The sequence below is a fragment of the Pogona vitticeps genome, chromosome 3 (genome assembly GCF_051106095.1).
Source record: "Pogona vitticeps strain Pit_001003342236 chromosome 3, PviZW2.1, whole genome shotgun sequence".
NCBI lineage: Eukaryota > Metazoa > Chordata > Lepidosauria > Squamata > Agamidae > Pogona > Pogona vitticeps.
This window is the reverse complement of record NC_135785.1, coordinates 205,386,017-205,411,229: the sequence shown is the minus strand read 5'-3', so window position 1 is coordinate 205,411,229 and position 25,213 is coordinate 205,386,017. Positions and strand designations below refer to the sequence as shown.

At 40.2% G+C, this 25,213-nt stretch overlaps 1 protein-coding gene across 1 annotated transcript; it reads right to left on the bottom strand.

The window, feature by feature from the left end:
• Positions 1–1,474: 1,474 nt before the first annotated feature.
• On the bottom strand, positions 1,475–20,395 carry LOC110080396 (claudin-8-like). Its single transcript, XM_078388940.1, has one exon. The coding sequence runs from the start codon at positions 3,504–3,506 to the stop codon at positions 2,829–2,831; it is 678 nt and encodes a 225-aa protein (XP_078245066.1). The 5' UTR covers positions 3,507–20,395; the 3' UTR covers positions 1,475–2,828.
• Positions 20,396–25,213: the final 4,818 nt, after the last annotated feature.

Below are 25,213 nucleotides of genomic sequence, written 5' to 3'. Positions count from 1 at the left end.
TTGTCTCCGCTGAGGATACCTATTTAGACTCTTTTCCAAAACCAATAAAAGAATTTTCCAGAATGGTTTTGAAACGCTGTCTTGTTTGTCAGAGGCTGTCACGGGATTATCTTCCCCATCCCCCTCATTATACCTGGGGCCCAATGCCTGGGGTGGGTCTTTGTCAAGTCATGGTGTGGGGCCTTGTGATGTCACAGGAATTAGGAACACAATATTTCTCCATGCATGTGTGAGGGAGCGAGCTAGGTATTGTGTTTTCCCTGTCTGAGCTCCTAAGCAAGTATATTATGCGCCGTGTTGGATAGACACAGGAAGCCAGTGAGCCCTGGTGCCATTCAGAGAGGGTTGGAGTTGGGTACCCAAACACTATGGCCACCCCGTAACAATAAACAAGACTCGCTCCTTCCCTTCCACCATCGCTCCTCACATTTGTTTGCCTGGCCTGGAGATTCAGGGGAGCCCAGCCATTTCCTGGCACAGCAGCTCATTCTCTGAAACCTGGCAAGCCTCATCTTCATCATCAACACCATGAGCACTCCATGGACTTGCAGAGTACAAGTGGGGAGAAAATATGCCACTTCAAAGAAGCTTTGAGTCCAACCTCTCACGGCAGTGCCACAACTGAGGAAATTGAGATGGGCAATGATTTGGAGATGAGCATACATTAAAATTTGTGTGGATCCATGCCATGGATAGATGGCAAAAATACACTGGTACTGAAAAATCTGCTGCTTGAGGGCAGTGGCTGCCTCTGAGTGCCTAGTGCAGTGATGGTGAACCTTTTTTGAGCCCGAGTGCCCAAACTGCAACACAAAATCAACTTATTTATTTCAAAGTGCCAATACTGCAATTAAAACATGAATGCTGAAGTAAAAAACAACTGCTCCTGTACTGCAAGGTTTAAATGCTTGTTCCCCCCTCCCCCCGGTGGTATTAACAAATAACTACTTACTGGTCCTCCAATCCCCCATTGGGCTAGTCCAGTAATGGTCGCCATTGTACCCGTCAGCTGGACCACTGCACCAGCAGAGGGGAGTGCCGAAATCTGGGATTGGAGGACAGTTAAGTATTTCGCGATGGTGACTTATGGTTCATGTGCCCACAGAGAGGGCTCTGTGTGCCAGCTGTGGCACGTGTGCCATAGGTTCACCATCACTGCCCTAGACAATCCAGTGGTTCAAAGGATAGCTATAAAAATGCTGTGTTTGATTCACCCCATATTTTACAACCAGTGCATAAATAATTATCTGCTGTACACTTTTTAAATTACATTTTGTATATTTTAACCACATAATATGTTCTATGAATTGGTTGTAGATTTTTAAACTCCATTTTGTATATTTTATAAATAAGTTTTATCAGCTGGTCACCCAACCGTAATAAATACTAGGACATACTTAGCTGCCACATTCTTGAGGGACTATTTGTTGAGGAAAGGCAGGACATCCGTATATCATGGGTCAAGGGAATATAAGTCTCTCTCTCTCTCTCTCTCTCTCTCTCTCTCTCTCTCTCTCTCTCTCTCTCACACACACACACACACACACACACACACACACACACACACACACACACACACACAAATTCATCTTCAACAGCAGTAGGCAAGATTTGAATATTCCAAGCCAGTTCCCAGCCCCCAGAAGCCATAATGAGCTGTACCAGTTCCTAAAACAACCAAAACAAGATAGTCAGAAGTTGACATCTTATCTTGTCAAACCCCTTTCTCTGTTGTTGCTTTTTAACAAACACAAAACAAGGTACAGGGGAAGGACAGTGCCTTGTTTGAAAGCAGACCTGCTGATCCTAGAGGCTTCCAGGAATGAAAATGGCCATGTTTTGCTTGGCAATTTGCAGAGGGCTCAGGACGTAGGAGACAAGTCTGGGCCCCCAGAAGAGCATGCCTGCCGAGCACATGTGGATCGCTCAATTCCCAGATCTGATCCACAGGAAAGCATACCACAGATCCTCCTGCCCTCATGCTGATTACCAGCCTGCAAATCACTTACAGTCACATGCACTTTCGTGCTATAATGTCGACTGGATATACCCTGAGAGGCATCTGGAAGGGTCACACAACCTTTGTTGCCAGATGCAGGTTTGAATACTTTTATTAAAATGGATTTAAAATCTTTGGTCATGGAGGAATGTATAATGTACAGAAAATGAATAGCAGAACATAATTCACTCACTTCAACAAGAACACAAATCGCATGACATTTTATGACTGTTATAGAGTTAGCACTTTTGGAAAATAGGAAAGCATCTCTCAGGAAATGAGAACATACACTCTGAAATACATGCTGAAATTTTAAATACTACAAATATGACACTTTCCTTATATAGCTGAACAACATTTTCATATTCAGAACATTACTTTAAAAAACATCTTGGTAATAGTTTGTTCAGCTGCCCCACTCCACTTCCTGTGAGGATCCTATGCTATTGTTTACAGTATTTAGAATCTAATATATGGAATATAGTGGATTTTAATAAGGTCAGAATTTTAACTGCGATATAACATCCTCCCACTCACTCCCTCAGATCATTCTTAAGATGATGCTCAATTAATATATATATATACATACACACACCCTTATAAAACTTGAGACAAGATCCAGCTGTGTTTTTGCATCTTGCATATCTAAATATGTTTTCTTGTATTGTAGAGCTTGCTTTGCCTTAGAATCCACAAGTCATCCCATGGATTTCACTCCAGTGAACATGGCATATTATGCTTGCAAAGTTTCTCCTTAAGTTAGTTCGAACCATGTTGGATATTAAGATTCCATGTCTTCTCTTGGAAAGATGAATGAATCAAGAGACAACTAAACATATTGACTTTTAGAATATGAACTCTCAGCTCTTCTTTGAGTACGGTGGCTGTGGTAGGCTGAAGGCTGCGAAGGCGCAGAGTACCGATAACTCCTGGTTTGTTCACTGCAACGGCAGAAACAGCAAAGAATTGCCCCTCCAGCGACAAGACAGAAAGCAGACACCCATCCTATGTAAAGAGCTTCCCCGAGCTCTCGCTTCTCAGCCACTGTGACAACAGGATTGTAGAAGTCACGGATGATGTTGTGGGCAACAAAGCAGACTGGGATGAGCACAATGATGCCGGACAGAATGAAAGTGATGCCACCGGCCAGCAGAATATAACCTTTTATGCGGTCATCGTTTCCTGTGCACTGAGTGCACTTCATCCCAAGAATTGTGACTGCAAAAGCAAGGAATGCCAGAGCTGAGGCAGCACACATCAGACCTCTTGAAGCCTGAAGGTCAGGGGTCAGTGCCAGGAGGGAGTCGTAGACCTTGCACTGCATCCTGATGGAAGCCTGCCTGATGCAGTTCATCCAGAGACCTTCCCAGATGGTTTCGAAAACCACGATGTTGTTTTCAATGAAAGCAGTCACTCGCCACTGAGGCATGCCAGTTATAGCAAAAGTCCCCACTGAGCCAATGCCTCCAAGGATCAATCCAGCAATCTGTAGGGCGGCGGCAGCCATCTCTTCTTCCAAGAGAACACTCTGGAAAGGAGCTCTGGGTATGTGCCCTTCAGACACACAGGTTCTGTCGAGTATTGTGGATAGCCTCAGCCTACCTGCTGAAGAGAAGCCCTTCTAAGCATCCTGTGGTCGTGTGGTTACGTGCAAAAACCTCTACTAATTCAAACCAGTTGGAATCTGACACATACTGGTTAGCACTTAGCTGTATTTTTACTGTCCTAAGAATTCCACTGTCCCCACTGATTGGAAAGGATAAGAGTTACCCATCAGGTTTAACTGCTTTCAGAGCCAACAAGAAATTGGACATAACAGCGTTTGCAACAACAAAAATCTTCTCAAGACACACCCAGGCCCATGAGGGAAAATATTTATCCTTCAACTGTCTTTTTTGGGGGTCAAATTTTAGCTATTATATTACGTCTCTGAAATAGAGACAGAGTGGCTTTAACACAGAAGGCAATTAGTAAAACATTAGTAAAACATTTATTTTCCCTCCAAATAATTTCAGAAAGAAAAAGCATGTTCATCACCTTAAAGTTAAATAACATTGATTCAAAGCCTACTCTAAATATGTTTTGACTCTATGATGTGCAGCAGTTGTATAGAAGTTTCAGATCCAGAGCCAGGAAACTTTACCTATTGGACTGACCAGTGGCTAGTGATTCTGCAGTTTGTAGTTCAAAACTACAGTAACTTCTTAAAGCTCTATAAATACTAGTACAGTATTGAAGTGTACAGGTGTACAGCACAGGCAAATTAATCCTATAAACTGAAACCAGAGTGTTTGAATTTACAAAATATTATATAAACTGTGTTGTCCAGAAGAAGCAGCTTTTAAACAATTCAAGATAATGTTTCCTGATTTTGGCTGGAGTACACATGAGTGGCTTTAGACAAATATTCTGATTTGTACAGTAATATATAATAGGCTGACTGAACTGGATGAGAATATTCAGCTGTGTAAAGGTCCAGACATCCATCATGCTTGAGACAGTACTAAGTAGAATTTGGTTATGGATTTTGGGCACTAAAAGAATTACAGCCTCACGTGGTGATTCATGTTAAATTAAAAATCCCAAACCATATTAAAATAATTTCAAAAAGTGTGATATCCAAGGGGGGAGGGGTGCTTCCAGTGTAGGGGGAGCAAATTTGGCCTATTCAACTGACCTACTTGGCCTGTGAGGTCATGAGACAAGGTCCTGCACCAAAGCCATGCTCCTTCTAAAGGGGTAGGAGACTATAAATTGTGTTTGATAGGCTGTGTTTCAGTCATTTCACCAGGGATGGTGAAAGTGCTGTCTTGCTTCTCCACTTTTCTTCTCACACAGCGGTGAATAAGGTGAATGAGGAGCAAAGCTGTATGTCTGATAGAGGTGCTGTCTGGAGAATCTTCAGCCAGTGTCCTGAACACATTGGGAAATGTGACACAGACCTGCCCTCCAATATCATCCTGCAAAGGAATTCAGCAAAAATACATTTTTCCCTTCCTAAACAATCCCTTCCTCTGTTTGCAATAATGACAACAGCAACTTCAGTCGTAGCTGGTTTCATCTCTTTCCTGTCTCTAACAAAGATTTGATGCTCTCATGTGCCTCTCTCTACATCAAAACTCAGTGAGACCAAGATAATTTCTATTATTTAGCCCTAATAGTTTTTTGGAAGTTTAGCAAAAAAGATGCAGGGTTTTTTCCCCTGTGTGACTCATCTATAAACCAGGTTACACTGAGCTCAATCTGGGATCTCTATTTCTCTTTGGGACTGTTGGTGAGAAGGGAAAACTACAAGCAGCCTTAGGGGAGAAACAGATATGATGCGTAGGCCATCATTAGAACAGGGAAATCCTTAAGGGCTTGACTACATGTAAATGTCACAACAAGAGCTTCTCTCACCTCCTGTTGGTTGCAGTACAGGGTGTGACTGCACAGTGAGTCACTCATATTCACTCACAGTGAAGCTGCACCTGGGAATTCAAATTTGTTTGATTTAAGTGGCCTCCCTTAAATAGAAGTGCTTGCTTGCAATTCCTCTCACAACTCTGCAAGTGGTGCTGTTCAAAGAACTCTATTAACAAGAAGTTAATGGCTCCTTCTTCTCTCGATTTCCTCAATTGTCAGCTTCCCACCTGAAGTCTGCTCTCTGTTCTTCAGCTGGTAAAATAAAATAAATGTTAAAAAAAATAAGTAGGAGTGTTGTCCAGAAGAAGAAGCTTTAACAAAAATAAAGAAGCATCTTAGGAGAGAGACTTTGCTGGGAAGAACGTGTGCTGTCGTTGCCTTATGTGTGCATGTACTCATTCTCCTTCATGAGGTAAGAGGCAAGGGGATGCTTTATCTGTGTCTGCATGTTTGCAGCTTGGCCTCCCTTTCTGCATCAGTAAACAAGCATATGCCTGAACTGATGCAAAAGAATTCATATTTTTTAAAATCTGAAGCCTCCACAGTGGAGGGGGAAAATACAAATGGGGAGAGACTCCAGGCTGATTTGCATGTCCTATTGCTTCATGTGATCAGCAGGGGGAAAAAGGTAAATCAACCTGCCTCAAACCTGCATTTTTGGCTAATGTGGCTGCCCCCTCCATTTGCTTTGTTTTGTAATTGATCTTCGGGATTTAGACATGGGATGCTCTTAAAGTCTGATACAGTATTTCAAACACAGAGACTAAGATTCATTCAGGGGTATTGTTTCAGTATTAATAAAGTCTATTTCTGCCTCAAGTCAGGATGCCAATACCACAAACTAGAAAAGTTCTGCTCTTGGCAACTTACTAGACCCAGAGACCTGATTCTGAGTGACTTTGGGCAATACAAAGTCCACTCTACGCCCTCAATAAATTGCTAAGAGAAGCCCATTGGGACATCCCTTTGCATCAGCTGCTAGCCTGCTGCCTATAGTGGTCTGCATACAAACTCCCTTTTTAGATGAAGAGTGGATGTTCTTGGGCATCTAAAATAAAAATAATAATAAAGTGGCCACATCACAGGTCATGTTCCACCTGGCCAAAAAAGAAGTGGAAAGCTTATTCAAGTTGAGGATGAGAGTTAATGCCAGATATACCATTAGTAATTAATCCTTTGAATTTATCAATACTGTAATACACATTAATCTCATTATCAGATCAATAAAGGCATAACTGGGAAAGTCTTGCAACTTGGAATTTTGCCCATTTATACTTCAGGGCTAAAATCAATTATCTGTTTCCCATAACTTCTCACCTAATATCATCCCTTCACAAGTATTTTGTAAATCGATCTTAAGTACTTCTAAGTATTTAACACTTTAGAATAAAGCATAGAATTGCATCCTACTAAAATGTTTAAATAAAATATAGATGATGCAGATACATTATTATTCTGAATTTGTGAAGGATATCCCAGAGCTTTATAAATTAATCAATAACTCAAGAAAACTGTGTCTGCTTGTTTAATTACCTATCCATGCTGAATAAATTAAAACCCCTGTTTTATATTTTGTTTCCTTACATAATATTGAAGGATATATTTCTTATCTCAAGAATGTGAAACCTTTCTTCTTGGGCACGTTGTGAGAATGGCTGATGGTCGGATTCCAAAGGATCTCCTATATGGAGAATTAGTGCAGGGAAATCGCCCCAGAGGGAGACCACAGCTGCGATACAAGGATATCTGCAAGCGGGATCTGAAGGCCTTAGGAATAGACCTCAACAGATGGGAAACTCTGACATCTGATCGTTCAGCCTGGAGGCAGGCGGTACATCACAGCCTCTCCCAATGTGAAAAGACCCTTGTCCAGCAGGTCGAAGCAAAGAGGAAGTCACAAAGGAAGCAAAACCAGGGAGCTGGACAGGGGACAGATTGGATTTGTCTTCAGTGTGGAAGAGATTGTAACTCTCGAATTGACCTCCTCAGCCACACTAGACGCTGTTCCAAGTCCTCCATACAGAGCACACTACCATAGTCTTTCGAGACTGAAGGATGCCTACTATCTTCTCAAGATTCTTAAAAAAAAAAAAATCCTTCCTATTTATCACATGGAAAGCACATAATTATCTCTCAAAGGGCAGCCCTACTATTAGGCAAAATCAGGCAGCCATTTCAGGCAGGAGACCTTAGGTGTCACAAAATGGAACCAAACCAGTAGTCATTTATTCTGTCATTACTGTATTTTACTACAGTATTTAGATGGATATTTTAGGGATTCAGCAAGACTTGTATTTCCACTGTTCTTATTCTAGATGCTACCTATGTCCTCAGACTGAAGCAAAGTCATCATGTATGGTTTTCACAGGAATATAGAAACTACACTCTCCAGAAAAAAAGGGTTGCATCTGCAGCAACTCCTGTTGTAGCACACATATAGTACATGTGACATCATACAAGCAAGACCTTTCAGACATTTAAATGAAAAGATGTTAATTGCAAATGCTATTTGCCACCACAGACTATATGTGTTCAGAATCCAGAGGTAATGAAATCCGAAAAAGGATAAAGGCAAACAAGTGATGGCTACTGCTGGATAGCTCGGTGGTTTAGGTATATAGCCAGAGGTTGGGAGTTCAGTTCCCCAGTGTGCCTCCTTGAGAGGGGGTGGACTTAATGATCCATAGGGTCTCTTCAAGCTATGCTGTTCTAAGATTATTAAATGCCAAGCCATACAGCAATTCAAAATTAAGCCCAATCTGTCATTTCATGTTCTGGTTGGTACAGGACTGTTGTCTATCCATTCCTTTACTGCCTGCTCCCATTTCTCGCCCCCCCTCTTCCTCCCTTGACTCCCCTGTCTGTCATCCTTAGTGTTGACATCTTCATTTTTTTCTCTCTCCTCTGCACCTCCATTTGCACATGCAGATGAGAGATGCCTTTTAAAAACAAACCTGCAGTTATAAATTACACATCCGAGGACTGGATCTCCTGGAGATCTGAAGAGGAGAGAGTGCAGAAGAGGAGCCACTGAAATCAGTAAATTTTCCAAGAAAGGAGTGAAACTGGTAGAACCACTCCTTAAATATCTCACTTACCTTGAAAGCCCTATTAGGGTCGCTATAAGTTGGTTGTGACTTGACAGCACATAACATGAGTCAGTCCATCACTAAGGAAAAGCCTGCCTGAAGAGAGAATTCAATTATTCTTAACATGTCGTTTTCTAACATGTAATTTCAGCAAACCCATTATCGTTCACAGATGTGTGTGTGTGTGTGTGTGTGTGTGTGTGTGTGTGTGTGTATCAAGACTAGTAATAAGTTTCCTGATTTCTCACTTTATTATTTGTCATAGAATTTGTCATATTAATAAACCCATGGACTCCCAGTGTCAGCTGATTCTGAGGGTGCAGGCTTGAGGAGCCTCAAAATCTGAAAGCTGCCCAGGCTTCCCTGAGGCTCATGGAAGGCCTGACTTTGCTTCATCTTGACCACTGAATTACAAATTAAGTACTTAGAATCAGTATTTTTGGAAGTTCTGGAACTTGAGTTGGCAACTTCCTGGTAAATATGCATCAGGGAACGATCTTGCAGTGACAGGAAGTTGGAAGTGATGACTTAATTGACCTTTCCCATCTGCAGGCAATAGTGCTTTTATGAGATTAAATTGCTGTTCTGTTTGCTTTTGAGAGAAACACATAGAAAATAAGAGTTCATTGACCATTGATCTGTTGGCAAGCATAGGCAATCTTTTGATCTCACAGCTGGTTCATTAATAGGCAGAAAGAGTGTGGGGAGTTTCCAACCAGTTTAATTTAGAAATAAAGCACTGTAATATCTGCAAGACGTGAAGACATCTCCAGTCATTTTGTTTTATTTAAATGCGCCAGCATTTCTGTGACATTTTGGGCCAAATGGTTAGACATGGATTAATAGATCCCAATAGACCTTACTAAAAGCTGGGGAGAAAACATGGCTATGATACTGAAGAAAAGAAAGGGTAAAGGCTCTGTTAACCTTTAGTCCATCCATTATCAATACAAGTTGAGGGAAAGGAAGTAAAATTCAAGGATTTACTAATTCTGGATCTTGTCTGATTATCAGTGGTTATGCTCAGGAACAGAAAATGAATGGCCCTACAGAAGCTCCAGTGGTGCATCCTGACCGATACCCCCTTAACATAATCGCCGCCACCGAAGTCTCCATCTGGCCTCTGCAGCCACGGTGTGTAAAAAGGGAATCCAGACTGCCCTTTGCAAAGATGGCAGCTGTGACTTCATTTAGGGTAGTTAAGCTGCAGCTGCCATCTTTGTAAAGGGCAGCCTGGATTCCCTTTGCCTGCCTTACGGTAAGGAGGAGTCGGTGGGGCTGGGGGGAGCTAAGGTAGAGAGAGGAAGAGGGTGGTGGGGTAGGCTGTAGGGGTGGGTGGCTGTGGGGGTGGATGCCTGCCTATCGGCCCCATCGATCAGTTGATCAGCAGCCGGTAGACAGAATTATTTTTTTAAATTTACGAAGACGAATAAAAAGGGGAAAATATTAGTCAATCCATATTTGTCAGGACTTAAAATTTGATGGTGGGGTCACAAAGAGTCAGACATGACTTAACGATTAAACCAAAAAAAATTGAGAAATACGGATCGATGAATATTTAACAAATCAGCTCTTTTCGTCAAAAAAGCTGACCCATTTTTATATTTGTCCCCATCTCTAAATCTGAAGGGAAAGGGAGTGGTATGAGAGGTGTTTTCTTTTTTTTAATGTAACATGTCTTTAAAACCTGAACCATCATCTCCAATTATTCCCAATGGGCACCAGAAATCATGGACACAACGGAAAGGTGTTTTTATGTGTATTGCGTTTGTGCGACGTAGGCACAGAAAAAAGCCGGAGAGAGGGGCAGGAAGAGAGCAACCCAATGGGTGCATCCACTGAGAATCATCATGCCATTTAGGGGGAGGCAAGGAGTGCAGCACTTCCCTTCCTCTTGGTGCCAGAAAATCTTTCCATGAGCTTTCCTTGAGCTGCAGCAGCAGGAGTTTAGAGTCTGAAAGACTCTCCACGTGTTTGCATGCTGTGTAAAACAGTGGTCCCCAACCTTGGGCCTCCAGATGTTCTTGGACTACAACACCCAGAAGCCTTCACCACCACCCCTGCTGGCCAGGATTTCTGGGAGTGGAGGTCCAAGAACACCTGGAGGCCCGAGGTTGGGGATCAATGGTGTAAAAGACACCACAGGATGCAAACACTATCAAAGAAGGCACTCGTCACTACCACAGCTGAGCACTTCTGGCCATTTGATCGCCACATTATCTGCTTGTGGGTTACCGTATTGCCTGGTAAGCTGTGTTTTCCCTGGATTCTGGGTCCATTTAAGTGGGTTACTCTTATATTTAAAGTATTTCCACAATCAGCAGGCCCAGAAGCACTTCACCCATAGTGATCATCATGGTACAGTGGACCCTCTACTTATGGAATTAATCCGTATTGGATGGTGGCTGCAGGTCGAAAAGTCTGTAGGTCAAGTTTCCATTGACCTACAATGCATTGAAAACCGATTAATCCGTAACCGGCCATTTTTGTTCTGTTTTTGTCCCATTTTGTTTTTTTTTTTCTGGTCTGTATGTCAACTCTCCAGCTGCAAGTTGAACCTAAATTTTGCGGCCAGAGAAGTCTGTAACTCGAAAAGTCTGTAAGTTGAGCCGTCTGTAAGTCGAGAGTCCACTGCATAAAAATCAAACAGACAGACAGATAAATAAATAAATAAATAAAACTTTCATGTTTGCCTTTATGTCTAGTTACTATTTCCCATTATTATAGGAATGCACTCTATTGCCTTTCTCTGCCAACACTATTAAAAACCCCTTTGTCTTCAAGCATATGTACTTTTCCAAACATTGATACCTTCTTCTTCTTCTTCTTCTTCTTCTTCTTCTTCTTCTTCTTCTTCTTCTTCTTCTTCTTCTTCTTCTTCTTCTTCCTCCACTGCTGCTGTTGCTGTTTGGGAGTTCTTATTGGCAAACAATCCACCAAGGTCATTTCTAATATGGAGAAGTAAAGTGTTGCATATCTGTTACAATCCTTAACAAATATTCTTTAAAAAGGCAGGTGAATTGTGCATGTTGAGTGCAAAGAGCTTCCCTACTCATCTGAGAAGAAGTATCTTTTCTAGTTTGTACACAAAGGAACACTTATATGAAGAGATGCACCCATTTGTAATGAAAGAAAGTCATCATCCTAGATTGATGCTCCATGAATGCATTAGAACCCCTTGCCCATAAAAGATAATAGATTACTGCACTGATTCATAAATCCACTACATTTGTAAGCTCTCCAGTCACAAGCTACTGTCTGTAATTCGCAAGATATCTGATAAACGTGACTTCCCATTTTCACAGTGTTAGCAATCTGCCCATATGTATTTGTGTTTTATTTTCCAGATTACAGCACTGCATCATACTTATACTGTGTATACAGCAGCTGTAAATTACCAAGTTCATGATGCAGTGTCATTTTGAGCAAACTGATCATGCACATAGACAACCTGGCATGAATAATGGTAATTATAGGAAGTAAAGTGGCATAAAGAACCAGTAAAAGCTTCCAGAGGCTACCAGCTACTGTTGAATTCCAACTTTCCCTTCAGCTGAAAAGTTTATTCTGCACAAGCAGATCCCAATGTTCATGCTGAACACCACAGCATAGTCTAAATAACTGTATTCAATAACATTCAAACATAATGGTCGGGGGGGGGGAACTGCCTTCTTCTAAGTATCTACCTATGTTGCTCTTAGACATGTTTGCCTTTTGTTGACATCCTCACTCCAACCATCATGTTTCACATGCAAGTAGAGGAAAGCCTTATGACATCACTGCATATAGCAGTCATTGTTGCAAAGATGGAGACCACTTCATTTAAAAAAATGACCATTTGGAATACTGAATTCTAAGAGTGCTAGATAAAATTTGAGAAGTAGATGAAAAGCATGAAGAGATATTTTAAAACCCAATAATTAAGTCAGACACACAGCTGGGGGAACTGAAGAAACTGTGATTAATTGTATGAAAAGGAATTGTGATCAACAGAGCAAGTCTGCTTCTGGAACCACCGCTGGTGTGAGGCATATCCAGTGGCCCTGCTCTACAGCCAGGCATTAGTCCAGACATCTGTACTGAAAAATCCAGTGCCTGATTTTTCCTATAGGGCTCCCATGTGATCCAGACATGTGCTATCTGATCAACAACTATGTGCGTGCATCAACCTTCCTGTGATTAACAGACAGTTGACTGTGCAAGGACAGAGAACAGAGCTTTTATAGTATGCAAATGACCATACTTTTGAATCCTGTTAGTCTTTTATGCAGAGAGCTTCAAGTGGTCTATAAGGCTCTTCCACATGCTTTTCAGTGGGTTCATCCAACCTAAGCAGCAGTTTTGTTCCATTATTTAAACTGGCCAATCTATCTCTTCCCCACCCCCAAGCTAGCAAACACTTGCAAATATGTTCAGATGTCGAGACAACACAGGGTTATCTCCCCCGAAAGAGACACAAGGTCACATTTCAGCATTGCAGATAACCCTAACAACACAGTGCAGAGCTCACGTGTGCTTCCTGGTTGTCACTCCTTTTCGCAAGGTCCAGAGCCATGTTAAAATTTCCCTCCCTAAAATCACTAACTGTTGTCCACAAGCCAAACACTGGAAATGTATTTATTTTGTATTAAGTAAATGTGTGTCATGTTTTTCCTCTAGTGAACTTCAGCTGGAATACATGTCTTTTCTCCTCCCCAGTGTTATCCTTTAAACACTTGATTTCCATTATCTTGTGTAGAAAAATGAGCATTTAATATTACTTCGTTTTGATTTTTAAGTTTAAAAATGAATAAAACATTTGCATCATATTATGTGACATCAAAGAACCTTTGAGTTTCTTAGTTTATGTGTGTTACATTTGTTTGTTTTGTTTGTTTATTTGTTTGTTTGTTTGCTTGCTTGCTTGCTTGCTTGCTTGCTTGCTTGCTTGCTTGCTTGCTTGCTTGCTTGCTTGCTTGCTTGCTTGCTTGGTTGGTTGGTTGGTTGGTTGATGTGTGTGTGTGTGTCATTTATTGACCACTTTTCTTGCAAAGAGAGAACTCAAGGCAAATCACAATGTCAATACAAGTAAAATTAAAAACACAATCAATTATACCATTAAAAAGCAATTAAACAATAACAATAATTAAAAATATATTGAGTGATTAAAAACATTTACAACTTTAAAAACAAGCTTACTTAGTTACATGAATGTTATGAATCCATGATAGTAGGCAGAAGACAGCTATCTAAGAACTGAATGCTTGGTCAGTGTTTAGTCTTACAGTTACACCACATGCAGGTAAGATGCAAGATTTATTTCAGACCTTGACTACACTGCAGTTTAGCCTGTGTTTTTTTGCTGTAGTTTGCATGGTAAATTTTGATTTATTTCTCATAACATAAATATGGCATAAAGATTACACCAGGTGTTTCTGGTCCTTTTTTATGGTCATCCAGCACATTTTGTTTGGCCAGCTGAGGAGGGGGAAAGACCAGTAGAGGCAACCTCTTTGACTCACATCCCATTAAGACTTTGTCTCATATTTTTTAGTAATAATAATTTAAGGAAAGAATATCTGAGGGAGAGGAACCCACAAGGACATGCAAGTGTTCTCTTCTCTTTAATCTGTCAAATTGGACAGGCTTTGGACACCCACCTGCCTCCTTTTTTCTTTTTACACACACATAGGAGATCAATTCGCAAATCACAGTGCTTTCTTCTCCTCCAGATCCTTTCCTACTACCGCCACTTTCTTTCCACCAGCCATTTAAAGAGGAGTTCTGTAATGCACTAGGCTGAAAACTTGTCATTTCAGGCCAGTGCTATATCAACTGTCAACTTAAAAAAAAACAGGAAGTGAAAACAATAGATGGAAGATAGATGAAGCAAAAGGATGAAGGGAATGGATGGGGCAGAGGACAATGAGTAGGGAAGGAGGATGTGATCAAAGTGAAAATGTTGGTCACTTTAGAGATGCAGTATGGCTCCTCTTTACTACCCACTTTCAAAGTAACATTACTGTGTGAACAACAGCCACAATTTTGGCCAAAGACACTGCCAGAGTGAGTTATAGAAACCTACAAATCAACCCAGGACAACCTGCCAGTTTAGCCAAACCCTTTATGTTATCTTTAGAACAGCTCAGTATCCAGGCCCTTCTGAAGACTGGTTTCCTACAGGAAAAAATATGACATACCTTTATCTTGCACAATGACTAAATGCCTGTCCTCGCTGATTTCCCTTGTGTTTTCTGAAAGAAGTCTTTATAGCTTCTAGCATTCCAGGCAAAAGAATGTCTACATTGGCATTCAATTAATTAATATTCTTTAGCAGTGCGACATCAGACACTCTGTGGCCACCTCTGAAATAAACTGCCATGGTTTCAAGTACATAAGTAAGAGAAAGGGCTTCCATGGGACAGAGTGTGGGAATGATCAAAAGAGGCAAATTTAGTTTTTATGTAGGAAAATGAAGAGGAAGCATTTATATTGTTCAGAGGAACAATAATTTAAAAACATGGAAGTTAATAGCAAAATGATGATGATCTTGTCATTTCTTTTATGCAAGCTGGCTTTCATTCCTCCTCATATTTTATAGAAGAACACACACACACACACACACACACACACACACACACACACACACACACACACACACACACACACACACACACATTCTCCTTATGATTTTTGTGACTTTCTCTTCAGACAGCACAAAATGAACATATACATGCAGTACATGCAGTTAGTACTGCTGCAGGAATCAATTTATGGCTCTTTTTTCTTGTTTGTAAAGAAATCTGATAACTGAACAGTATGTATTTAAAAGACAGAGTTAACCTTCCTATGCTGCCCCAGGCCCTTATGAACACAGAGTAGTTCCACTGTGATAAACATCCAGAAAAACTGGTATGTACTCCTACGGGCAATGCACATCACTACATCATTAGGGAAGATATGAACTAATGGCTTCAGACCTTAATCTGTTGGAACAGAGATAGCAGAACAAAAGTTCACCAGAAGCAAAACCCTTTGAAGCTTTTGGTGGTGGTGGGGAGACAAAAAGATCCAAATGAGGAAGATGCCACAAAAAAGGAAAAATGGCAGGAACTCTTTCGCAAATGTTTTGCTTGGGATGGCAGTCAGACTCCCTTCCCCCCTCCCAATTATAAATGTTTAATTTTCTAGTTATTTCTGTTCCATTTAGGATGAACTTTTTGATGAACATTTAAAAAAACTCAAGCAAATTAAATTCTCATGCATCTACAAGATCTGTAATATTGCATTGGTACAGCTATTTCCAATTGTATCTGCCTGCCATGAAGCTTCTAAAAGTAAGGAGTGTCCCCCCACCCCTCAAAAAAGTAGTGATAATCCTACTTCCATACCACAAATGTTAGTGATTCCTCAGGAATTCAAAGCCATACCCAGACTTCTAAGGGATAAGCATAGGCCACACAGCAAAATAGAGCTGAATTTCAGATGTAGTTTTTAGTTTTTGGATCTGGTGGTTACACTGACAAAGTGGTTTGGTGAATAAAATTAAGAAGTTGGCATGAGTTCTGCTAAGGCCTCAAAGATCTCTACCTAAACGGATGTATCAATTAGCTTTGCTTTTTCCCATACTAGAGCTGACCTCACCAAAAACAAATGGGCTGAATCCTAATTTGAGCACATGTAAGGGAATCATAAATGTTGAGGCAGCAAATTGTTACTCAATAACCAGGTGCTGGGGCCATTCCCAATTATGCATGTACGTTGAAGAATGCAATCAGTACAGTGGAGTCTTGACTTACGAACTTAATCCGTATTGGAAGGTGGTTCGTAGGTTGAAAAGTTCGTAGGTCGAATCTGCATTTCCCATAGGGATGCATTGAAAACCATTTAATCCGTATCTCTCTTTTCCGTCCATAGAAACGAATGGGAAACTAATGGGAAGCTGCTATTCCGCCTTCTGCCACTAGAGGGGGATATTTTTTCTTTTTTTCTTAGGTCAAGAAAAGTTCAGGAAAGGAGGGGGGAGGCAGGGAACAGTTTTAAAAGTACTTCTGAAATCTTTTTTTTCAACGAAGCCAATTTTAAAGCATGTTTTAAAGCATGTTGTGCTGATTTTTTCAGCGCAAAGACACACAGGCAAGCTTTTTAGGTGCTGAGCAAGCCTCCCCAAGCCTCTTCAGAGCCAGCCGATCAGCTGTTAGGCAGGGAGAGGAGGGGGCAGGAGCAGAGAAAAAGCACAAAATGGCTGCCAGGTTCCCTGCTGGGTGCCGGCTTTTAGCTGTTTCCTGCTCTTTTTCCTGCAGTTCAGGGGCTACCAAGGCCTGGTACGTGACTTTCTTTTATTTATTTTTAAATTTCTGACCATTTTTTCCCCTCCAGAAGCCTCTAAGGGGAGGGAGGAGGCACTTTTTTCCTGTTCGTAACTCAAGGGAAGTTCGTATGCCGAGTTGTTATTTCCCAATCGGGCGGGTTCGTACGTTGAAACGTTCGTATGTAGAACCGTTCGTAAGTTGAGACCCCACTGCACCTTGTTCATGAGTGGAAGTTTCCAACAGTGATTTATGTGATTTTCTTTAGACAAGTGCAAATTGCAATGGGATACTGGCATCTGAAATTCTTGCCTATCACGCTTCATCTTTTTCCATATCATATTCTCATAGTTTTCCTCTAATGTTTAAAGAGGGGCATATGCGGCCATCCGATCATCATCCCTAGCAGGTATAACCAATGGTGAGGAATGATGGGAATGCCAGTTGGCTAGTAAATGTGTATTTTCCATCTCAGCTATAGCTAAACGTTCTGGGTCTTCCTGGATTTTAGGAATGCATGAAGTCTGTGACCTCAAAGGATGATGGGTCATACTCATGATTATAGCTGGCTCATTATTTAGTGCTCCTCTGGAACAGGAGGGCTGTCTGGGAACTAGAGTCAAATGCTCCCTCTCTTTTATTCTAGTTCCCCAGCATTCCTTCTTTAAAGAAAGCGGAAGACTGGAAAAGACTATGCTACAACTATAGTCTGTGGTCTTTTTCTGCATATTCTTCATTGCCTGCAGATGGCTGAATAGCTCAGAAAGATAGGTAGCTGGCTTTCAAGCCAGAGGTCATGGGTTTGATTTCCCACTGTGACATCTGGGAGAAAAGTCAGCATTTGTAACTTTGGGCAGGCTACACAGTTTCAGAACACCACCAGAAGAAGGTTCTGTACTCTTTACCTAGAAAACCCTGAAAAAAATTACCATAATTGATGATGAGGATGAGGATGATTGAAAAACCCCAGGCACAGCCAAAATTATAAAAACATTGACTGGTATTATATGATACAAGTTTTAGCCAAAAACCTAAGTCTCTGTTAAATATCGGCACAGTATGTATGCTGTTCCTAATATTGCTGTTTTTTGTAGCTCTGACAGTGTGATTTCTGAGATCTGCAACTGCTTATAGTGTTGTGTGAAATTTCTTGATATTGTTCCTAAAGCCCCAAAGACTACAGGGACCACTGAAGTGTGTTTTTTACATAGGCAAGATGTTTCCATTGCCATGTCTCTGTTCTTTGTTAATTTTTCCAATTCTTTATTTTCAACTCTGGCATCCCCTGGAATTGCAATGTCAATGATCCAGACATTTCTTCGTTCTATTACTACTATGTCTGGTATGTTATGTATAAAGTGTCTATCAGTTTGGATCCAGAAATCCCACAAGATCTTGACTTTGTCATTTTCTGACATCTTCTCTACCTGATGTTCGCATGGGTTTTTGGATGCTGGCAAGTTATATTTTTTTGCATAATGACCAGTGCACTAAGTTTGCAACTCTATCATGTCTAATTTGATAATCTGTTTATGTAATCTTTGGACATTCACAGATGAGGTATGACAGTTTCATCTTTTTCTTGGCAGAGCAGAATTAGTTCCTTAGATAGCTTTCATCACATTGGTTTGGAGTGCTTGTTCTTGTGCAGCAAAAAGCAAGTCTTCAGTTTCTTTCTTAAGGTTCCCCAGTTTTAGCCTTGCCCGTGTTGAATTATGATCATGCTTTCCATCAATATTTCTCAGGAGCTGTCCATGTAGTGGTCTATTCTTCCAGCTGTTTAATTTCTTTTCAAATTGTTGTTTCTTATATTGAGCCTTTGTTTCTGTTGTTTTCAAAATATTCTCCATTTTCATTGCTTTTAGTAATTTTTCTCTGCTTATACTGATATAATCATTTAAACTTATTTTTTCCTCCTCTGCTACTTGCTGTCTTTGCAGTAATCCATGGCCTCCAATTTTACATGGTCAATATAATCTGTCCACATTACTTTTTGGATGTAGTGTTTGATGCATTTTCATTAGTTTCTGTGTTTCTCAATCCAATTCTTCTAATTCATTTTGAGTCCAATCCCTTATTCCATCTGGGCATTTAATTACTGGAACTGGCCATGTGTTTATGGCTTTGATTGTATTTTCCCCATTTGATTTTTATTTTAAGATTTTCTGCAGACTTTTGATATATTCCCTTTCTGTCAGTTCTTTAACTTTTGTGTGCACAATGTTATCTGCTTCTAGTATTCCAAGGTATTTATAATTTTCATCACTTTAGAGTTATTTTATAATATTGCCATTTTAACTTCTATTCCATCTAGTTTTGGGATCTTGCCATGGTGTATAGTCAGAGCTGCATATTTGTAAATTCCAAATTTCATTTGGATAGCTTCACTAAATATTTGCACTGTGTTTAGCAGTGATTTTATCTCTTTGGAACTTTTTGCATATAGTTTTAGGTTATCCATGTAAGAAGAAATGATTGATTTTTTTTCCTGCTCGTTTTGAAATATGGTAGCCCAATCCAGTTTTATTTAAAATTACTGACATGGGGATTAGTGAGATGTTTAACAGCAGTGGTGACAAAGAATCCCCCTGAAATATTCCTCTTTTGATGTAACTTCCCCAATTTCTTCACCATGGGCCATTAAGACAGTTTTCCATTTCTCCATGTTTTTCTTGAGGATTTTCTGAATGTTTTTGCTAATCCCAAACATTTTTAGGCAGGTGTTAATCCAGCTGTGTGGAAATGAGTCAAATGCCTTTTTATAGTCTATTTAGGCCATGTTAGTTTTTCATCTTTTTGCATTCTTCAGTATCATTTTATCAAGAAGCAGCTGATCTTTTGTGCCTTTTGACTTTTTAAAGTTCAGTTGGGTATAGAAAGTTTTCAGTTAAGTAATTGTATGTTGATCTTGCAAGTATTCCTGTAATGACCTTAAACATTGTTGGAAGGCATGTAATTGGTCAATAATGACTAGTTTTGTTGTTGTTTTGATGATATTTTATTATCAGAAATATGCAACCTATTGTCACCCAGTCTTAAGTAGTAGAATTTTGAAGTAAATGGTTAAATTGCATTGTTATATGTTGATGGAGACCTGTTAGATGGTTTAACCAAAATCCATGCAGCTCATCTGGACCCCACCACAAACTGACAAATAACTTTGTTATTCATCACTTCATCTTCATGCTTTGTGAGTCGGCAACTTTTGACGACTCATGAAGCGGGACGACTCGCCAAAATGATGAGTTGTGCCCATCTTTAATTTACAATATCGGGTATGGTACAGTTTTTAGTTCTTCACTACCACACAGACACCCACAATTTGCATTTGCAATTAAATGCCCCTTCCGGAATAAATGAGGAGAGAACATCAATGTGAACTAGTGTAAATGCCATCCTGTAGTTGGGACAAAATCATTATCTCAAATAATTAGCACAGCTTCCTTATAGAAATAAAGCAAACCTAAAATATAATGGAGAACAAAACACTGTAACAAACATTACTGAGTTGTTGTAAACAGTATCTCTGACCTGTTGGGATAAATACAGGTTTGATCCTGAAATACCAGTAGAGCCAGCACAATTAGATTTGCACAGCAGAGTCAAAGGGTGACATGTACATATACAGTGGGGTCTTGACTTGAGAACTTAATCCGTATTGGAAGGCAGTTCTCAAGTCAAAAAGTTCTCAGGTCAAATCTGCATTTCCCATAGGAATGCATTGAAAACCATTTGATCCGTATCTGCTCTTTTCCGTCCATAGAAACTAATGGGAAGCTGCTATTCTGCCTTCGACCACTAGAGGGGGATATTTTGTTTCTTTTTTTCTTAGGTCAAGAAAGGTTCAGGGAAGGCAGGGAAAATACAGTCCAGGCAGTACAGTACCAGGCAGTCTGAAGACTGTCTCCCTATCCACTCTCTAAATGTTGGGAGGAGTGAGGAAGCAGACAGGCACCCTTTTCACTGGCCAACAGTTAACTGAAAGTTCAAATTTTGCACTTTCCCTGCCTCCCACGTGGTTTTTTTTTCAGTTCTTAACTCAAATCTAAGTATTTAAGTCAAGTCAATATTTTCCTATGAGAGCGGTTCTTAAGTCAAAATGTTCTTAACTCAAGCCGTTCTTAAGTGAAGACCCCACTGTAGCTCAATTCTTAATTATAAGTTCAAGGTGATTTCTAGGCTGGTGAAAAAACACAAAAAATACATAGTATATATACTTTGGATTACAACTAAATAAGACTTAAATGTATGTTTTTAAAATGCAGTGATAGTTTTTACTAGGTCTGCCAAGTAATTAACTCTTCTGCCTGTAAACAACTCAGGAGGTTCTATGTGTTGTTCCCATATAATAGCGTTCCTTCTCTAGAGACATGAGTTCCTAGCAAGCATTAATTACTAATTAAGTCACAGCAACACAAAGCTGCTGTGAAATGGAAACTCAGATACTTTGCTAACTTCTTGGAAAGATAATGTACATATCAGAAAACAAACAAACCTATAATATATTTGTCTCATGTATTATCTGTCTTGGTCCTAAAGGAGTGTTCTCTTCATACTGTCTATGGAGGTTTATGCCCAATGAAGCTTGTTAAACTTTAAGATGACACAAAACTCTAGTTTAGTTTAGTTTCGTTTTTCCTCCAACAGACTAATATGGCTACCACCAGAAACCTGTACACTGAAAACAAGGTTCTTTGTATACATCATGGATAATATATGGCAGAAAGTGTGGCAGAAAATATGCTGCATCTAATTGATCTAATTTACAGCCGATCCTCACTAATGACTGAACAGATTTTAAAAGGGAGGCAAGAGGTGAATGAATAAAAAGTGAGGAGATAGTTTAATTTTATTGAAGTTACATTATCAGCACTAATACCATGCTACCTACCTATATTATAATAATATAAAGGTATTATGAAAAAAACAACAACTGAGTCTAGGACCTTTGGGATCAGTGCATAATTAGAATGAATTTGTCTTAGAAGCAGAGAAATGTGTTTTAAATTACTAAATCCCAACATCAGAACAAAACGTGTGGGAAATGGAAAGAGAAATTTGCATGATTCCAGTGAGTACCTAAAGCACCAAAGTAACCTTTGTCAACCTTTATTTATTTATTTATTTATTTATTTATTTATTTATTTATTTATTTATTTATTTATTTATTTATTTATTTATTTATTTATTTATTTATTTATTTATTTATTCGCCTCTTCTTTTAAATGAATAGAGTTCTTTATTCCCCCAAGGGTTTTAGGAATAATTATCCTATTAACTTGAATTCAGACTTGAATTCAGACTTCCAAAGAATAGCAAGGGGAGACAAGAGGGCCTTCTTAAATGAACAATGCAAAGAAATAGAGGAAGATAACAGAAAAGGAAAGACCAGAGATCTGTTCAGGAAAATTGGACATATTAGAGGAACATTTTGCGCAAAGATGAACATGATAAAAGACAAAAATGGGAGGGACCTAACAGAAGCAGAAGACGTCAAGAAGAGGTGGCAAGAATACACAGAGGAATTATATCAGAAAGATTTGGATATCCTGGACAACCCAGACAATGTAGTTGCTGACCTTGAGGCAGACATCCTGGAGAGCGAAGTCAAGTGGGCCTTAGAAAGCCTGGCTAACAACAAGGCCAGTGGAGGTGATGGCATTCCAGTTGAACTATTTAAAATCTTGAAAGATGATGCTGTTAAGGTGCTACATTCAATATGCCAGCAAGTTTGGAAAACTCAACAGTGGCCAGAGGATTGGAAAAGATCAGTCTACATCCCAATCCCAAAGAAAGGCAGTGCCAAAGAATGCTCCAACTACCGTACAATTGCACTCATTTCACACGCTAGTAAGGTTATGCTCAAAATCCTCCAAGGTAGGCTTCAGCAGTATGTGGACCGAGAACTCCCAGAAGTACAAGCTGGATTCCGAAGAGGCAGAGGAACTCGAGACCAAATTGCTAACTTGCGCTGGATTATGGAGAAAGCCAGAGAGTTCCAGAAAAATATCTACTTCTGCTTCATTGACTATGCGAAAGCCTTTGACTGTGTGGACCACAGCAAACTATGGCAAGTTCTTAAAGAAATGGGAGTGCCTGACCACTTTATCTGTCTCCTGAGAAACCTATATGTGGGACAGGAAGCAACAGTTAGAACTGGTCATGGAACAACTGAGTGGTTCAAAATTGGGAAAGGAGTACGGCAAGGCTGTATATTGTCCCCCAGCTTATTTAACTTATATGCAGAATACATCATGCGGAAGGCTGGACTGGAAGAAACCCAAGCCGGAATTAAGATTGCCGGAAGAAATATCAACAACCTCCGATATGCAGATGATACCACTCTGATGGCAGAAAGTGAGGAGGAATTAAAGAACCTTGTAATGAGAGTGAAAGAGGAGAGTGCAAAAAACGGTCTGAAACTCAACATAAAAAAAACTAAGATCATGGCCACTGGTCCCATCACCTCCTGGGAAATAGAAGGGGAAGATATGGAGGCAGTGTCAAATTTTATCTTCCTGGGCTCCATGATTACTTCAGATGGAGACAGCAGCCCTGAAATTAAAAGGCGCCTTCTTCTTGGGAGGAAAGCGATGACAAATCTTGACAGCATCTTGAAAAGCAGAGACATCACCTTGCCAACAAAAGTCCGAATAGTCAAAGCTATGGTTTTTCCTGTCGTGATGTATGGAAGTGAGAGCTGGACCATAAAGAAAGCAGACCGCCGAAGAATTGATGCCTTTGAATTGTGGTGCTGGAGGAGGCTCTTGAGAATCCCCTGGACTGCAAGGAGAACAAACCTATCAGTTCTAAAGGAAATCAACCCTGAATGCTCACTTGAAGGACAGATCCTGAAGCTGAGGCTCCAGTACTTTGGCCATCTCATGAGAAGAAAAGAGTCCTTGGAAAAAACCTTGATGTTAGGAAGGTGTGATGGCAAGAGGAGAAGGGGACGACCAAGGATGAGATGGCTGGACAGTGTCTGCGAAGCAACCAACATGAACCTGACACAACTCCGGGAGGCAGTAGAAGACAGGAGGGCCTGGCGTGCTCTGGTCCATGGGGTCACGAAGAGTCGGACACGACTAAACGACTAAACACAATCCTATTAACTATAAGGCAGGCATTGGTACTAAAGCTTCATACTCTAGTATGTTTAGCTCAAAAATGTTTAGCTCAATCATTTATGAAGTCAGTATTTCAGAACTATAAATAAAATGTTGCCAATTATTGTAGTCAGTGTGAAGCAAGTGATATGAACAACCATGTGACTGATGAGGATTTTGAAAGAAGTCGGCCTCCAACACACATTGTCTGAACATTGTCAACCTAATCCTGTCAGAGTCCCATACTTTGGAATCCCTTGAAAGGACTAAATGAATGCACATGTGTGACACATCACAACAGGCACCTCTCTGTGCACAACCAACACACATTCCTTAGATTAGAACATGTGCAATAAAGGGAAAAGACATGCTTTGCATGCCTTCTGAGTTGTCACGTCTCAAAGTGTTGATTGATTTGATTTAGCACCCATTTGTTTGTCTTTTTTGGTGGTCCAGAGTATCCATAAAGCTCTCCTCCAGCACCATATTTTGAAGGAATTGATTTTCCTCCCTGTTGGCTTTCTTCACCATCAAGCTTCCCCATCAATATCTAGTAATTGGAAAGACAATAATATAGATGATCTTGGCCTTGGTTTCCAGTGAATCTCCTTAGACTTTAGGATATTCTCTAATTCCCCCATATCTGCCCTTTCAAGTCTTAATCTTCAGATTTCTTGGCTGCAGTCTCCATTTGGATTGACGGTTGAACGAAGGTATACAAAATCTTCAACAATTTCAATTGCTTGATTGTCAACATTAAAGTTGTGTAGTTCTCCTATACTGATCATTTTGGTTTCTTACTGTTCAACTGCTGTCCAGATTCTGCACTTTCATCTTTTACCTTCAACAGGAGTCATTGCTGCTGTGGACCTATGCTGTGTTCTATGTCTCTTTTTTCATGATGTACAAACAGTTACTCTACCCCTTGTACACCTCAAGTGTTGACCATATGCATGACACAAAACACAATCAAATGGATCTGGGACTGAATCATTTAAAGAACTGATGTAAATTCTCCATTGCATTTCAGTCCAATGGGAAGGGAATGAAGCATCTTTGCAGGTGAGCACATTGGGAGCAAAACCGGATGTTACATGAATTGTGTGGATGCAATTAACATGAATTTTTAGTTGTCATAGTAAATACATAGCATATGTACTTTGCATTTCATAGACACTGCTGTGAGCACTCCATTTTGAAATGGAGAGAGCTCCAGAGAGGCAATCTTGTCAGGACTGTGGCATCTTTAAAAAAAGGAAGGAACAAACGAACGAACGAAAAGAAAAAGAAAATATAATTAAGCCTTGCTTCCATGCTCCTCCTCCT